Source organism: Dendrobates tinctorius, unplaced genomic scaffold, assembly GCF_039654945.1.
Source record: "Dendrobates tinctorius isolate UK_male_01 unplaced genomic scaffold, ASM3965494v1 ptg000005l, whole genome shotgun sequence".
NCBI classification, from domain to species: Eukaryota; Metazoa; Chordata; class Amphibia; order Anura; family Dendrobatidae; genus Dendrobates; species Dendrobates tinctorius.
In genome coordinates this window covers 26,454,200-26,472,969 of record NW_027361673.1, presented here as the reverse complement: position 1 = coordinate 26,472,969, position 18,770 = coordinate 26,454,200, and the positions used below count along the sequence as shown (strand labels likewise).

The following is an 18,770-nucleotide window of genomic DNA, read 5'->3' as shown; positions in this document are numbered from 1 at the left end:
GAATATCTGGCAGTTACCGATCCCTGGAGAAAAGATAATGTCCTGTTTGTCTCCCATCAAGGCCCTAGGAAAGGTTGTAGAGTGTCAAAAAGCACACAAGCTAGGTGGATTAGAGAGGCGATTTCAATAGCATACACCTCAAAGGGCAGGTCGCCACCCGGGAAGCTGAGGGCACATTCCACCAGAGCCATGGCGACCTCGTGGGCCGAGAGATCAGAAGTCTCAATCGACCATATATGTAAGGCGGCTACTTGGTCCTCTCCGAGCACCTTTTATAGTCATTATAGGCTAGACTTGAGTGCTTCCACAGACCTCTCTTTTGGTTTAAGGGTACTGCAGGCTGTAGTCCCTCCCTAAATAGTTATTACTCTCTCTAATTCTCTCAGGTGGTGCTGTCATGGACGACCGAATAAAGTCGTAGTTACTCACCGGTTAACGGTATTTTTCGGAGTCCATGACAGCACCCGTATATTCCCTCCCTTTAGTTTAAAATTTGGGTGTATATATGTACACGGGTAAATTAAATAGTCATGTAAAGTATTGTAGATAAATTATGCTATTAACCATTGTGGTCCTCTTGTGCTCTGTAATCCAACTGATGCGTGGGAGAGGTGCCGCCTTTTTGTATCTGTAGGTTTCCTGTTCCTAAAGGGCGGATCCCCTCTCTCAGGTGGTGCTGTCATGGACTCCGAAAAATACCGTTAACCGGTGAGTAACTACGACTTTTTAAGCATACATATGAAGATAATGATCATTATGTGCTCTTTAAAATAATTGGTTATTCATACACCTGATACAGTCTAATCTAACAAAATTCCTGACTTTGTGCAAGTTTTCATAGATGTATGGATGCTATTTTGAAAGCAAAGGGTGGTCACGCCAAATATTAGTTGATTTAGATTTATCTTTTGTTTATTCTTTGTGTTTTGTTAATTATAAAAATAAACTATTAATGCGTCTAATTTTTTATAGAATTCTCACTTTGTGGTATTTTACTTCACCAGATGAAATTCTTTGTGCAGCCCTGTTTATGTAGCTTAAAAGGCGATGTCACATAGCAGGCACAGAGGCCTTCAGAAGGCTTCGACTGCCATGGGTTCCCATGTAGTCTTGTCTGCACACTTCCTTTTGCTTCCTTCCCTGCCTAGGATCTGTTGTATGGTCAGACCATGTTCCTGCACGGTCAGACAAAGCCATTACACAGTTCATAGCAGAGATACTTTTATATGATTATCCGTGCACAGGAAAAAAAAATTTTTTTTAGCATATCCAGTTCTGGAACTTAATTTTAATCAATAGATCTTGTAATAAAACTTGTGTTTGCAGGAAACGCCTTTTTTTTTTTTTTTTTTTTTTTAAGGGTTTAAACTGATGCTAGTTTCTATGACATCAGTTACTGTCTTAAGTTCGCTTCATGCAAAGAGAATGCATGACAGCCATCTTTTAGAGTCCACTTAATTCTTATTTAAAAATAACACAGTCTTAAAAAAATCATTAATTGTCACAAGTCTGTCAGGTGTCCCGGTACCCGGGGGGTCCTTCCCTGTGCCTAATGTCAGGGGGCGCCCTAGCTCGCCCTGCTCCCTGGATTACTTCTGATGGTGAAGATGCCAGGGACATATACCTTGCCTTAGCTCATGAGTCCGCCCTCAGTCTGTACCCTTACCCCATCTAGGGAGGAGGGGAGTAGTGGTGTACTGTAAGGGTATGTGTCCACGGGGCGCATTGGCAGCGCTTTGGACGCAGATCCGCCCAAAGCGCTGCCCCCTTTTGTATGCGCGATGAATCTACATGTGTTCATTGAACATATGTGGAATCACTGCATCCTATACAGTACAGACCAAAAGTTTGGACACACCTTCTCATTCAAAGAGTTTTCTTTATTTGCATGACGATGAAAATTGTAGATTCACTCTGAAGGCATCAAAACTATGAATTAACACATGTGGAATTATACAATTAACAAAAAAGTGTGAAACAACTGAAAATATGTCTTATATTCTAGGTTCTTCAAAGTAGCCACCTTTTGCTTTGATTTCTGCTTTGCACACTCTTGATGATCTTCAAGAGGTAGTCACCGGAAATGGTTTTCACGTCACAGGTGTGCCCTGTCAGGTTTAATAAGTGGGATTTCTTGCTTTATAAATGGGGTTGGGACCATCAGTTGTGTTGTGCAGAAGTCTGGTGGATACACAGCTGATAGACTGTTAGAATTTGTATTATGGCAAGAAAAAAGCAGCTAAGTAAAGAAAAACGAGTGGCCATCATTACGTTAAGAAATGAAGGTCAGTCAGTCTGAAAAATTGGGAAAAGTTTGAAAGTGTCCCCAACTGCAGTGGCAGAAACCATCAAGCACTACAAAGAAACTGTCGCGATCCATGCTGGATTGTGACAGATAAAAGCATACGTAAGCTTTTTTTTTTTTTCCTTTAAGCTGTTAGCTAAGGGTGGTTTCACATTATCGCTTTTTAAGCGCACGCACGGCCGGGGGTAGCTCCGCCCCCGAGCCGGCTCTCTGCCCGGCGTGCCCGCCCCTTGCTTGTAGCGCCGCCTCCTAGCGCACAGCGCCGCCTGCGATCGGCGCACCCTATCTTTAGATAAAGATAGGGTGCGCCGATCGCAGGCGGCGCTGTGCGCTAGGAGGCGGCGCTACAAGCAAGGGGCGGGCATGCCGGGCAGAGAGCCGGCTCGGGGGCGGAGCTACCCCCGGCCGTGCGTGCGCTTAAAAAGTGCTAATGTGAAACCACCCTTAAAGTTAGTTTTGCCCCCGGTGGCCATTAGGGTGATTACACAGTGGTGTCTTTAGTTCTAGTTTGCCCCCGGTGGTGGCTATCGTTATTGCACGGGAATCACTAGCAGGTGTGATTACTCTGGCTCTGGTCTATAAAGGAGTGTCAGCTTGTCTCACTCACTGCTGGTGATATTGGTCATTTCCAACCATCCTTGGTGAAGGAGCTTGAGAGGAGTTCCTTGTACCTTACTCAGAGTCCTGGTGTGGAAGGAGCTACAGAGTGGAGTTCCTTGCAGCGCTGACAAAGCAATGGAGAAGTTGCAGCTATTCAGGAGGAAAGCTGTACTCAGGTGCTGGACGCTGTTGCTGGGAGCGATAGCAACAGAGCAAAGCTAAGTGGTGTTTTCCCTGTTTGTGTATTTTTCCTTGTGTGTGTATTAGTGCAGCGGTGGGATTAGTCTCTGAACCATCCAGCTCACTAGTAAGGGATAGGTGCAGGGTGAGCTAGGGTTTAAATGTATCCTGCTCGGCGACAGGTGAGGAGCCTGTATAGGGAACGTGAGGAGTGCAGGGACACTGGCTCAAGGGAGTGCAGGAGGTCTCCACGTCCCCGTACCCTAGAGCAGGCCCACCGTTGTAACTGTTTTCCCCGGTGTTCCCCTTTACTCTGTAAATTCGCCCTGCTGGAGGCGGTGTATCCAGCTACACGTGTAATTATAGAAATTCGCCCTGCTGGAGGCGTGGTATCCAGTCACACGTGACATCACAGAAACTGGCTCACGTGAGGACCACCCCAGTAAAAGAAGACCAAGAGTCCCCCTTGCTGCGGAGGAAAAGTTCATCCGAGTCACCAGCCTCAGAAATCGCAGGCTAACAGTAGCTCAGATTAGAGACCAGGTCAATGCCACACAGAGTTCTAGCAGCAGGCATCTCTACAACAACTGTTACGAGGAAAGGACATTAGACCAGTGGAAATCTGTGCTTTGGTCTGATGAGTCCAAATTTGAGATCTTTGGTTACAACCACCGTGTCTTTGTATGACGCAGAAAAGGTGAACAGATGCACTCTACATGCCTGGTTCCCACCGTGAAGCATGGAGGAGGTGCTTTGCTGGTAACACTGTTGGGGATTTATTCAAAATTGAAGGCATACTGAACCAGCATGGCTACCACAGCATCTTGCAGCGGCATGTTATTCCATCCGGTTTGTATTTAGTTGGACCATCATTTATTTTTCAACAGGACAATGACCCCAAACACACCTCCAGGCTGTGTAAGGGCTATATGACCAAGAAGGAGAGTGATGGGGTGCTACGCCAGATGACCTGGCCTCCACAGTCACCAGACCTGAACCCAATCGAGATGGTTTGGGGTGAGCTGGACCGCAGAGTGAAGGCAAAAGGGCCAACAAGTGCTAAGCATCTCTGGGAACTCCTTCAAGACTGTTGGAAGACCATTTCCGGTGACTACCTCTTGAAGCTCATAAAGAGAATGCCAAGAGTGTGCAAAGCAGTAATAGTCATGAAAATAAAAGAAAACTCTTTGAATGAGGTGTGTCCAAACTTTTGACATGCTGTGGTCTATAAAGACGCGCCGCATGTGCATATACGCAGGTCTGCCACCTGCGTCTTTGAACGCATAGTGGAGATGGGATTTCATAAAATCCCCTCCACTATGCTGTAACATCTGGACGCTGCAGCTGTACGCAGTGTCCAATTCCCAGCATTCCTGACCGTGGAAACATGGCCTAATAAACCAACCAGACTAATAAAGTAATATCAACAGGGGTAACAAATATACCAAACATACAACAGAGGAATGCATCGGGGAGTGGAAGATGGGATTAAACCAAAGTAGAAGATAGGGAATTATCACACACCCAAAATTTAGCAACAGTCACAGATAAATCCACCAAACGCCGCCTTCACTATAACTAACTAGAACCTCAAGTTATGCAGCATAAGCTATCGCTCAATGAGTGCTAGCTAGGACCCAGTATATATAGGAGATGGGAGTGGCTAACAGTGCACAGCTGAGAGCCTTAACGCTCTATGAGCTCTCAAATAAGCAGATTAACCCCTGCACTGCTCACAGGAATTTACACAGTTTATTTTGAAGGTGAAGTGCTTCTAATACGTGCAGGAGTAGGAGAAATCAGACGCTGTGGTCTTCTGGCTCATCTCTGTTGCTGTAAACCTGTGACATGAGCACTCCCCTACAAATGACCTGACACTGTTCTCTTGATGCTATTCTGCTCCCTCGGTTTCCTCTTGGTGGTGATTGGCATGTGATTGCTATAGCCAGTCACTGACCATAGTAGTGACCGTTGCATTAGCACTGCGGCCAGTGATTGGCTACAGCGATCAAAAGACCAGAGCAGAATGTATGGAATTGGTCTCTATACATCCTTGTTTAGCTGTATGACATGAGACCACTGCAAACAGGGGACCCAATTGGTAGGTTAGACAGCCAAAATGTTAAGGCCTTAACCCCTTCCTAACCGATGACTGAATAGTACATGATCGGTAACGATCCCCTGTTTTGAGGTGGGTTCCGGCAGTGACCCACCTCAAAGCCGCGACATGTCAGCTGTTATAAACAGCTATCATGTACCCGCAATAGGCGCGAGCGGAATTGCGATCCACTTGCGCCTATTAAATAGTTAGATCCCGCTGTCAAAGCTGACATTGGGGGCCTGGACAACCAAAGGTCTCATAGAGACCTCTATGGTTGTTGCAGGCACATTGCTGTGAGCACCACCCGATGGTCGGCGCTCATAGCAATGCAGTAAATCTGCTACATATGGGCGATCTGCTCATCGCCCATATGTAACAGAGCCGATCAAGTGTTGCATGCTTCTAGCCTCCTATGGAGGCTATTGAAGCATGCCAAAAGTAAAAAAAAAAAAAAAAAGTTCAAATCACCCCCCTTTCACCCAATCAAAATTAAAACCATAAAAAAAAAACCACACATGCACATATTTGGTATCGCCGCCTTCAGAATCGCCCGATCTATCAATTAAAAAAAAGGATTAACCTGATCGCTAGACGGCGTAGTGAGAAAAGAATTCAAAACGCCAGAATCATGGTTTTTTTGGTAGCCGCGACGTTGCATTAAATTGCAATAACGGGCGATCAAAAGAACATATTTGCACAAAAGTGGTATCTTTAAAGATGTCAGCCTGGCACTCAAAAAAATAAGCCCTCGCCCGACCCCAGATCATGAAAAATGGAGATGCTACGGGTCTAGGAAAATTGTGCAATTTTTTTTTTTTTTTTTTTTTTAAGCAAACTTTGGAATTTTTTTTCATCACTTAGCTAAAAAAAGAACGTAGACCTGTTTGGTGTATATGAACTCTTAATGACCTGGAGAATCATAATGGCAGGTCACTTAGCATTTAGTGAACCTAGCAAAAAAGCCAAGCAAAAAACAAGTGTGGGATTTTACTTTTTTTTGCAATTTCACCCCACTTGGAATTTTTTACCCACTTTCGAATACACGACATGGTAAAACCTATGGTGTCGTTCAAAAGTGCAACTTGCCCCGCAAAAAATAAGCCCTCACATGGCCATATTGATGAAAAAATAAAAAAAGTTATGGCTCTGGAAAGAAGGGGAGCGAAAAACGAAAAATCGAAAAAAGTTTGTGGAGTTAAGGGATGAATAATTCTTAAACAGATTACCAAAAGGGTAAAATTAATAGTCTAACCTCATCATAGCGGCAGTCCATGAACTGGCATAACATAATAGGATGGGTATATGTGGCAGATAGTGTCAGGTAAAGTATAGAGCACCAAAAATACGGAAATGCACTAATATAAGACAACATGAGTGTTTTTAAAATTAACATTGTCACCGCCGCATAATGTGGGACTTTCTGAGACATTGTGCCTGTTCCAAATTAACCCCTTCGTGACCGGGCCAATTTTTTAAATTCTGACCAATGTCACTTTATGTGGTCATAACTCTGGAATGCTTCAACAAATCCCAGTGATTTTGAGACTGTTTTTTCGTGGCACATTATAATTTATGATAGTGGTAAATTTAGATTGATATATTGTGTTTATAAAAAATATCAAACTTGACAAAAATGTAAAATAAAATTGCAATTTTCAAACTTTGAATTAATATCCCTTTAATCCAAATAGTCATACCACAGAAAAACATGAATAAATAACATTGTCCACTTGCCTGCTTTACATCAGCACCATTTTTAAAACGCTAATTTATTAGGAGGTTTAAAAATGTAGCAGTAATTTTTCATTTTTTCAAGTAAATTTACAAGATTTATTTTTTTTGAGGGACCTATCCAAGTTTGAAGTGACTTTGGGGGTGCTATATATTTGGAAAACCCTAAATGGGAAACCATTTTAAAAACCGCACTCCCTGACATATTGAAAACTGCTGTCGGGTAGTTTATTAACCCTTCAGGTGATTTTCAGGAATTAATGCAAAGTGGTATAGCCGGAATGAAAAGGCGTTTGTTTACCACCTAAATGTCACTAACTTCTGAACTGACCGCTAGAGCCGGGATACTCTAAGGCCGCTATTTGGCCATGAACAGCTATGGCAAACATCAGGACCACGCAATCATGATCTCGGTGTGTTAATTAGATTAAAGTGCAAGCCCCCACAATCTATTAACCATTTATTTGATGTAGTCACTTTTGACAGCAGCAGCTAAGGGGTTAAACAGATATGGATTGTGCCAACACCGATCATTTGTGATACAGCAATTTGTCAGATATAGTGGACAGCCGACAGCTGCTGGATTGTCACCTGTATGGGGATGACATTCTCTTATATCTCAGGTCAATAAAAAATACGTATTGGCTGTCATGAAGGGGTTAAATTATAAAATCCAAGTACATGTACAAAGATAGAGTTACTACACTGACAGTCTTAGTATCAGAATATAACTCCTTTTATTAGATCATTGGTTAAGGTTTATATAGGTTTTTAATGGACATACATTGTAACAATTGTAAAATTGGCTCAGCTTACCTCTACATATGTGTTGGCATAGATACATTTAATAAACTAAAGTTAAAACGATCGACACCCAGCTTTTGGGTCTAGGTGTGGCTCTTCTTCTTTACTTTCACTTCTCTGTCATCTCTAAGCAGAGGCGTAGCTAGGGTCTCAGCTTGGGGGGGAGGCAAAAATCTGAGTGGGGCCCTAACCAGGCCATCCTGACTACGACTACGGTGGTGCACCCTAATTGTGAGTATAGGGGAACATCAGCAGATGACTGCTCTGAGATTAAAAATAAATCTATATACAAAATGAACACTGATATTACTATATGGGGACCATATTGTGGTAAATATCAGTCCTGCAGACCATATAAGGCTGGTTTCACATTAGCGTTTTTTAGCGCAGCGCATCGTGTGCGTCCATGCGCATGAGCCCCTATGTTTTACATGGGGGCGCATGGTCTAGCGTTTGCACGCGTTTGTATGCGTTTTCGTGCGCACGCATTTTTTTTGTAGTTTTCTTAGGCGCGCCGGACGCAACCTGTTGCATTTTTGGTCCGTCCAACCTGTGTCAAAAAAACGCTTGTGCACGGAATGCGCCAAAAAAAATCACATTACAGTCTATGGGAACGCAGGCGTGCGCATAGACATGCGCACGCCTGCGTTTAAAATTGCAGGCGTTTTAAGAGTTAACATGACTTAAAACGCATGCGCCTAAAAAAAAAAAAAGCAAACGCATGAAAAACGTATGATGCGAAAAAGCGCTAATGTGAAAGTAGCCTAAGAGATCACAGCACAGTTATAGATTGTGAATTACTGGTGATGTTCTTTCTGGTGGACTTTTGTAGTCTTTTCCATCTGGCCCAGACCGACATGACAACTTCTCCAACCAGGACTGGTCTGCAGAGATTACAACAAAGACACATCTGACTTCTCATATTTCCTGCACAGTCCATATCTATGCCCAACCTTACTCATTCTGCTGATACCCCAATACTGAGCTGCTGCTGCCATATGTGTCCTACAGCACCTGCTGTGTGGTACAATAATGGCTTCTCTTGCCTCACATAATACTGTCACCAATGTGCCCCTTACATAGTAATAATGCCACCACTGTGCCCCTTACATAGTAATAATGTCACCACTGTGCCCATTACATAGTAATAATGCCACCACTGTGCCCCTTACATAGTAATAATGCCACCACTGTGCCCCTTACATAGAAATAATGCCACCACTGTGCCCCTTACATAGAAATAGTCACCTCTGTGCCCCTTACATAGTAAAAATGCCACCACTGTGCCCATTACATAGTAATAATGCCACCACTGTGCCCCTTACATAGTAATAATGTCACCACTGTGCCCCTTACATAGTAATAATGTCACCACTGTGCCCCTTACATAGTAATAATGCCACCACTGTGCCCCTTACATAGTAATAATGTCACCACTGTGCCCCTTACATAGTAATAATGCCACCACTGTGCCCATTACATAGTAAAAATGCCACCACTGTGCCCCTTACATAGTAATAATGCCACCACTGTGCCCCTTACATAGTAATAATGCCACCACTGTGCCCCTTACATAGTAATAATGCCACCACTGTGCCCATTACATAGTAATAATGCCACCACTGTGCCCATTACATAGTAATAATGCCACCACTGTGCCCCTTACATAGTAATAATGCCACCACTGTGCCCCTTACATAGAAATAATGTCACCTCTGTGCCCCTTACATAGAAATAATGTCACCTCTGTGCCCCTTACATAGTAATAATGTCACCTCTGTGCCCCTTACATAGTAATAATGCCACCACTGTGCCCATTACATAGTAATAATGCCACCACTGTGCCCATTACATAGTAATAATGCCACCACTGTGCCCATTACATAGTAATAATGCCACCACTGTGCCCATTACATAGTAATAATGCCACCACTGTGCCCATTACATAGTAATAATGCCACCACTGTGCCCATTACATAGTAATAATGCCACCACTGTGCCCATTACATAGTAATAATGCCACCACTGTGCCCATTACATAGTAATAATGCCACCACTGTGCCCATTACATAGTAATAATGCCACCACTGTGCCCATTACATAGTAATAATGCCACCACTGTGCCCATTACATAGTAATAATGCCACCACTGTGCCCATTACATAGTAATAATGCCACCACTGTGCCCATTACATAGTAATAATGCCACCACTGTGCCCATTACATAGTAAAAATGCCACCACTGTGCCCCTTACATAGTAAAAATGCCACCACTGTGCCCCTTACATAGTAATAATGCCACCACTGTGCCCCTTACATAGTAATAATGCCACCACTGTGCCCCTTACATAGTAATAATGCCACCACTGTGCCCCTTACATAGTAATAATGCCACCATTGTGCCCCTTACATAGTAATAATGCCACCATTGTGCCCCTTACATAGTAATAATGCCACCATTGTGCCCCTTACATAGTAATAATGCCACCATTGTGCCCCTTACATAGTAATAATGCCACCATTGTGCCCCTTACATAGTAATAATGCCACCATTGTGCCCCTCACATAGTAATAATGCCACCATTGTGCCCCTTACATAGTAATAATGCCACCATTGTGCCCCTTACATAGTAATAATGCCACCATTGTGCCCCTTACATAGTAATAATGCCACCATTGTGCCCCTTACATAGTAAAATTCCCCCCTAAAAAAAATATTAACGCCCTGTGCTAGTGCCCCCCACATTTTGACCCTAAAAAGTAATAATACCCCATATGCAACTTTGATGGTCACAATACTCTGAGTCCCTATAACAATAATGCTTCTTAAGTGCCCACTTAACATTTATTATCACAGATTCGAGCAGGCGGTCATGTGACGACTCTTTAAGTTTCTCTCAATTCTCTTCTATTGAGAGAAACCAAACTTTTCTACTCGACATATGCAAATAGCAAACGTAAGGTCCATGACCGCCCGATAACGCCAAGTGATATTTGGGGCTCATGCAGCAGGCGCTCCCTGTCATGATTTGGCAGTCTGCAGTCACATAGTTACTGCAGACATTTATTCCAAGCCATAATTAACTTTATAATAATAAATTGCTTATTAAATTATTAAAGCTGCACTCCAGCGGGTGTTATTTTTTCACTTCTGGAGTGGCTTTAAGCGCAAGTCCCCTGCCCCAATCATACTCGTCCTCCAGCATATTCACCGTTTTTTGGCACCGCTCAAGTCCAGCGGCTCCATCTTGTGAGCACAGCTTCTGACTGGCCAGAAATTAGAAGCTACTTCACAAGCGCTCAGTGTAAGTCTAAGAAAGACAGAAAGAGGCAAGAACGTAGAGTCACATTGATTAGAGACCTCTGCGCTTCTCCATAAAACACTGGTGCAGCGGACAGGTCACCAACTGCAGGAGGGAGCTGAGCGGCGGCGAAAACGGATGAAAACGCCTGAAGGTGAGTATCAGACAGTCGGTAGAGGTCTTGGATTTAAATGGTGCCACTCCAGCGGTGAAATAAAAAAATGCTGGTGTGGTACTTTAAAGGGAATCTGTCACCCTCCGGGACATGTGTGAACTATTAATATGGGCATACAGGTAATAGAGATGTTACACTGGTCCTACCTGTCTGCCTGATATTAGTGGTCTTGTTGCTGATAAATGTTATATTCTGTCTTTATGTTAATGATTTCTTCCAGGCTCTGGGGCGTGCGGTGCTTGTAAGAAATCCTTGCCCCCTGTCTTCATTGTAATACTACTTCCCTCCCATCAGCAGCAGTTACGGACCCGAAATCCCGCACCTTCGCCCTGCACTCCCTCAGGAATACATCCCTCATCCTCTCCCTTCTGTGTGCACTGCATTTAAGGAACTTCTGATCCCTCACAATACCAACATTCTCTCACATTCACCCCCTAGTGTCCTGTCGCCCCACACCCACCTCAGCCCTCACAATACCCCCATTCTCTCACATTCACCCCCTAGTGTCCTGTCGCCCCACACCCACCTCAGCCCTCACAATACCCTCATTCTCTCACATTCACCCCCTAGTGTCCTGTTGCCCCTCAGCCCTCACAATACCCCCATGTTCTCACTTTCACCCTCAGTGCTCTGTCACCCCTCACTCACCTCAGCCCTCACAATACCCCCATTTTCACATTCACTCCATATTGTCCTGTCGCTCCACACCCACCTCAGCCCTCACAATACCCCCATCCTCTCACATTCACCCCCCCCGAGTGACCATTACATGCCTTCATTTAATCAATCTATTACATTTGATCCCCACTTACAGATGAAGTTTGCAGGCACTGGCAGTGAGGCAGGACCAGGAAATATCTGAGTGAAATGCAGGGTCGGCACTAGGACCCAGCATGACCGAGACAATCTAAGCGTCCCATGCACAAAACTGCAACCCAGTCAGAGCAGACGCTCCTCAGGTCAGTGAAGCCTCCACTTTACACTGCAGGAGGGAAACTTTGCAACTGGCTACTGTGCTGCCAGCGTGCAGAGTCTCCATCATACTGGGGAGCAAGCATTTTGCTGCTTCCCTACTGTGCAGTGTTCTGCCTCATCACAGCAGTGGCTCCGGCTCCTGGTGGGCCCCTTCGTGTGACAGACCCAGGGCGACGGCCCCCTCTGGCCCCCCCAGTAGCTACGCAACTGTCTCTAAGACAAAGAAGTTCCTGAGACCCCATTATCTAATCAAATACTCCATTTTGTAAGCAAGGAGATTCATGTATAATAACCAAAATGGAGTCAGGCTAGATAAATAAATCCTGCTCTCACACTTTAGAATTATTCATATTTAAAGTCAAGTTTTATCTACAATCCTTAAAATAGGGCTCTTTTACCCTTTGGGTAACCAGTTGTTAGGCTATATCCCCAGTGAGGAGAAGTCATTATATATTTCTGTCAAAACATCATCATCTTGTGCTGAAGTATTAGATGTAAAATCTGTAGGTGTAATTGGATGTGAGCAATTCTAGATACCCAGGACAAATACACACTGTGATTTTGGTTTGGATTTTCATAAACCATGTTGAATAAAGTGTTTGGACAAAAGTAATGTAAGTAAATGGCCCCTTTTTATCCCTGCCCTATATGCATCAGATTTTAGAATGTGTTGTGGATTAAAATGTCTTGTCATTTGAAGGTTTCTTGCAGAAATACCAAGGGGCTGATACAGCAAAGTGTTTACACCAGAAAGCTGTTGTAAAACACTGTGTAGTTCTGAAAAACTCAGTTGCCACAGTCTATCATTACCAGTGGCACCTGAGCAGTAAAAAGTCTGCTTCGCTGTAGGCCTGAATACTATTATAAGTGTAAATAAATGCTGGCGTTGCATGTCTACATCATGATTAATGCTAAGTGTATATCCTAAATAGTTAATATTTCAGTCCTAATTTTTACTGTGCTTTCATGGACAGTTTGATTCGTAAGAGCCCTTTCACATAGTGTTCAGTGGGCCCGCCGAGGCTTACATCCAAATTCTTAAAGAAAACTGGATTCGGGCGTATTAGCCAACAGGGCCATTAAAGGGAATCTGTCACCCCTTTTTTGAGATACCATGTAATATCATCATTCAATTGTGTGTCACATAAGGATTCTCTTAGTACTTTTGCTTTTCATGCATAAATACCTTGTTTATATCGGTTCAGATGTATGTAAACTGCCGATGTCCAGTCCGCTGGGCGGGGCTTATTCACCTGCTCCCCCCCCCCCCCCTCTCTGTCTTGCTCTACGCATTTCTTCTTGTGTAGAGCAAGGCAGGGGAGGGGGGGAGCAGTTGAATAACCTCCGGCCATCGGACCGAACCGTGGCAGTTTACATACATCTGAACCGATATAAAAAAGGTATTTATGCATGAATGGTGCGGGGTCAGGGGGAAGCAAAAGTACTAAGAGAATCCTTATGTGACACACAATTGAATGATATCATTATATGATATCTCAAAAAAGGGGTGACAGATTCCCTTTAACTATAATGATGCAAACAGTCACCATGTGTTCTGTTGTGCATAATTTTCAGCCATATACACCTATTGGAGGCAAACACCAAGACATAGTCTACTATGTCTAGCTGTTTGCATCATGATAATCAATGGCACTGTCAGTTAATACACCGATATCTTGTTTTGCAGGGGATTTGGACAGAAGAGCTACTAAGCTTAAAAGAAAACACAATATCAAAGGGACATAAGTGGTGGTGTTCTCCTGATTGCTGCTTGCTGCACTTGTCTGTTTTGTATTCCCAATGTATTATTTCCCTCTGTGCTTATATACATATATATGTGTGTGTGTGTGTGTGTGTATGTGTATATATATATATATATATATATATTACTTGCACTGTACAACCCTCCATTTATGTTTGCATTCTAGTTTGGATGTTCAGAAGTTACTACAGTGAGTATCGTCCGAGACTTGATTTTGACAAAGGCATTTTAGGTGATCTTCTAAATCCGTTGGTAAATCTAAGTTTGTGGCAAGATCTTTTTGACCTCTTGGAAACTGCTGCTGTCGCTAAGATATTTGTAAGTATATTCACCTGCCACATGATTAAAAGTGTTATGTAGTTTATAATTGAATTACCATTGTCTATGACATGTGTAGGTATTAATATATAGCATGTTTCTTTAACCCAATCATGACACGCATGTACATCACGTGCCGATTGCGGTTGTGTGGACGGAGCTCAAGATCCACACTTGGAAGATGATGATATTGGCTAGTAAAGTTTTTAGTTATAGTTTAAGATCAGCACAACTGGACAATACCAGTGTCTCTTATCTGGGGACATGTACTTCTTCCTCTACATGATATTGCCGAATCGTAAGCAGACAGCAATACACAGGGGAAAGAATGGTATGTGCACAGGTTGCGGATTCGTCTACGGATTTTTCCGCACAGAATCCGCAGGTCAAAATATCTGCGTTTTTACCTGCGGATTTAGTGCGGATTCTGCCCACGTTTTTACACCTGCGGATTCCTATAATGGAATAGGTGTTAAATCGCTGCGGAATACGCACAAAGAATTGACAAGCTGCAGAAAACAAACTGCTGCGTTTCCACGCTGAATTTTCCGCAGCATGTGCACAGCGGTTTTTGTTTTCCATAGGATAACATGGTACTGTACATCCCTTGGAAAACTGCTGCGGATCCGCAGGGCCAAATCCGCTGTGGATCCACAGATGAATCCGCAATGTGTGCATATACCCGAACACACCCCCACAATATTTCTTACAGTAACTTTTCTCCTGTTATCATACACAGCTCTGTAGTAAGGAGAGCAAAATGCTGGAAGAAGAGCGCAGTATGACATCACCTATCAAAGAGTAACTAAACTTTAATCGTGTGTATGTATATTGATGCCATTTTCCTGGTGATGAATTAAAAGTGCATGTTGTTGCCATCATGCAAGACCATTTTAACCAAAATGGTTTATAATATAGGTACGGTCATTTTATTAAAAAAAAAACGGACTTCCAAAAGTTTTTCATATACAGTGGGGGAAAAAGTATTTAGTTTTTAGACACCAATTGTGCAAGTTCTCCCACTTAAAAAGATGAGAGGCCTGTAACTGACATCATAGGTAGACCACAACTATGAGAGTCAAAATACTGATAAGTTCAAACAGGTGTCATTACTACAGGTAATAAGTGGAGGACAGGGGAGCCTCTTAAAGAAGAAGTTACAGGTCTGTGAGAGCCAGAAATCTTGCATGTTTTTAGGTGACCAAATACTTATTTTCCACCAAAATTTGCAAAATCTTGCCAAATCAGACAAGGTAATTTTCTGGATATGATTTCTCATTTTGACTCTCAAAGTTGTAGTCTACCTATGAAGTCAATTATAGGCCTCTCTCATCTGTTTAAGTGAGAGAACTTGTACAATTGGTGGCTGACTAAATACTTTTTTTTCCCCACTGTACTATTTATTGATCACAACATAGTGAGTAATTCATTGTTTCCAATTCTGTAACATAGTATTTTGAAGCATAACCTCTTGCTTTAATTACGGCACCACACCGACAGGGCATTGAAGCCACTATGGTATTCAAGACATCCTGAGGGATCTTGGTCCATTCCATTTTTAAATCTGAAAACGATTCATCTTTATTGCTATGGTTATTGGCCCCAACTTGTCACCCTAACTCATCCCAGAAGTGCTCTATGGGGTTTAAATGAGGCGATTGGCTTGGACATTGCAACAGGTGAATATTTTTCTTTGCTAACCAATTTTTGACTAAATTGAATGTGTCCTTGGCATCATAGTCTTGCTGGGATTTCCAGCCTCTGCCTACTTTGGTTTTACCATGTTTCAGCATTACATTTTTCAGTAAATCCTTGTACATGATAGCTTTCATATTTACATAAATTCTATGCAGAGGGCCAATGGCAGATGCAGAAAAGCAGCCTCAAACCATGACATTGCCACTACCATGTTTCACTGTAGGTGTTTGGTACACTTACAGGGGTTTTTCTGTTTTTGCAGCTTAAGGATGGCTTGTTTCACCTGCATGGAGAGCGCCTTTGACTGCATGTTTCCTTCACAGCAAAACCTTCCAAATGCAAGCACCACACCTCAAATCAACTCCAGGCCTTTTATCTGCTTAATTGAGAATGACATAACAAAGGGATTGCCCACACCTGTCCATAAAATAGCCTTGGAGTCAATTGTCCAATTACTTTTGGTCCCTTTAAAAACAGGGTGGCACATGTTAAGGAGCTGAAACTCCTAAACCCTTCATCCAATTTTAATGTGGATACCCTCAAATGAAAGCTGAAAGTCTGAACTTCAACTGCATCTGAATTGTTTTGTTTAAAATTCATTGTGGTAATGTCTAGAACCAAAATTAGAAAAATGTCTCTGTACAAATATATATGGACCTAACTGTAATGATTTTCCAATTGGGCGGTATATATAGTGCTTGCCATCACTACTAAACAGATTGAACTTGGATTCATCTGAACACAACAACACCTTAGTCCAACCCTGTCTCTTTCCAATGGCTGTGCTCTATGTCAAACTCAAGTTGGACCTTCCGGTTCTTTGCAGAGATGAAAAGCTTCTTGACTGGAACTCGTGCAATCAACTCTACTGCTCTTAGCCGTTGCGCCACAGTTTGGCGACTCACTTTGACCCCATATTGCTCATTCATTTCTTGCGAAAATTGTACAGCACTCTTATGAAGATCAGATACTGACTTTATCGTAATAATGTGCTCAACTTTGGAGGAAGTTTTTCGTGGTCATCCACTTCTAGATTTGTCACCTGTTGCATAACCTTTTTGTTTTCTTTCTTTATTATGTGATAGTTGACTTTGAGAGCAGTTGACTTCCATAGCTACCTCTTTTTAGCTTTTGCTGGACTTCACTCTCAGAATAATAAGCTTCCTGACATCTGGTGATAAATTTGGCTTTGTCTTTGTCATGTTTTAACCGGAAAACACACAGACAAAAAAATAATTTTTAGACATAATTCAACTACCTATGACAAAATATGCAAAACATTTGGCCCAGCAAATGTTGAAAATTAACATATACAGGCATAAAACATCAAGCACAATTTTAATCCTTATAGCTGACAACCAGTTGCTTCCGGTTTATTAAAATCACCAGGAAAATGGCATCACAACAACCAGACAGAAGTAATTACACTTTTAAAAAAAAAAAAAAAAGCAAAATGTTTGAAGTCCTAGGATTTTATTGTATCCATACTCTGCGTACACTTAGCCAGGATCTCTGCGGTCCTTCTTCACATGTGTCACTTTTTAGGCATCCATTGAGCGATTGTTGGGGACTCAAACCCATACTGATCTGCAGACATGGCAGTGCCTACAAAATATTTAGGAAAAAGAAAACAAAAAACTGTTTAATTACTCTTTAACACAAAACCTTGATTTAAACACCAGGGATTTTTTCTGATGGCAAAATCCCTTTAAACGCTGTTCTAATATGGAATCTTCTCATGAATGCAAACTCTGGCGTTATAATGGAAAACTTTTACAGAAATCCAGCACGGCATGTGTCAAAAGATGTTGCTTGTTTATTCCATTTAAACTCTGATACTCATGCTTATTAATAGTAATATAATATTATTGATTATGATCCCTAATGTTACATGCAGTACATGATTGTCTGTTTTAAATTAAATTGGTCATAGAGTGCAAATTTACCAGTAGGACCTTAGTAATTAGTTAGTTTCCCTATTTCCCTTGTAGTTCTCAGTTCTTCCCCTTCCTAATCCTCTCCTCCTTCCTTTCCCCACCTTCTTCCCTCCCTTCTATTGGTATTAATTATATTGTTTTGCATTGTTTTGTATTGTATTCTAAAAACTTCAGTAAAAATTCGGTTGAGAAAAAAGTTGCTTTTATCCAGTCAACTATATGTAAAATGTGGAGTTAAGAGTAAACTAATCGGGATTGTTATAACAGGAAAACATCATCGCTTTCCCAACATGTTCCTCTGACTGAAGGTTCTAAAATATGCCAAAGTATAAGCATATGTTACCATTGACTACATTTGTAGAAGAAATGTAAAACACTGTCCTGCACATTGTCTTTCTGCGTTGTTTACAGCCATAGTGTCCCAGCTTTTTTTCTTTTTATTATTTCTGGGTGCTTGCTCTAAATGGTTGAGGGGGAGTCTTTAAACTGGGATGCTGGCTTGTCTCAAAAAGTGTCTGCAGTATTTTATTTAGTATTTATTTTGCTATTATATCTATGATTTGAATAGGAGCAGATCTGCTGTACCCGACAGCGGCCACTGCACAGTTGACGGAGATGTGGTGCTCAGCTCTGCAAATCATAACACCTGGCCGCCGGCAGAGAGAACATCTGATTGGCAGGGGTGCAAGGTGTTGGACCCTCACCGATTTTGATATTGATGACCTATACATAGGATATTTAGTAGAATAGAAGGACAGCATCCAAACTTGAGTGAAGTAAAGAATCTTCTATTTGCTTCACTCAAGTTTGGATGCTGTCCTTCAATTCTACTAATGATTAATTTATCCACGTGAGCGCCTTGGAGATTGGGATGCTGCATCT

At 42.3% G+C, this 18,770-nt stretch overlaps 1 protein-coding gene across 2 annotated transcripts in view; it reads left to right on the top strand.

The window, feature by feature from the left end:
- The window catches only part of TOPAZ1 (testis and ovary specific TOPAZ 1), a 314,453-nt gene that overhangs the window by 164,908 nt on the left and 130,775 nt on the right, over positions 1-18,770 (top strand). For both annotated transcript variants that reach the window (XM_073568908.1, XM_073568899.1), the window contains exon 10: positions 14,102-14,253. In XM_073568908.1, coding sequence (XP_073425009.1) covers positions 14,102-14,253 — 152 coding nt within the window. The remainder of the gene's footprint in view (positions 1-14,101; positions 14,254-18,770) is intronic.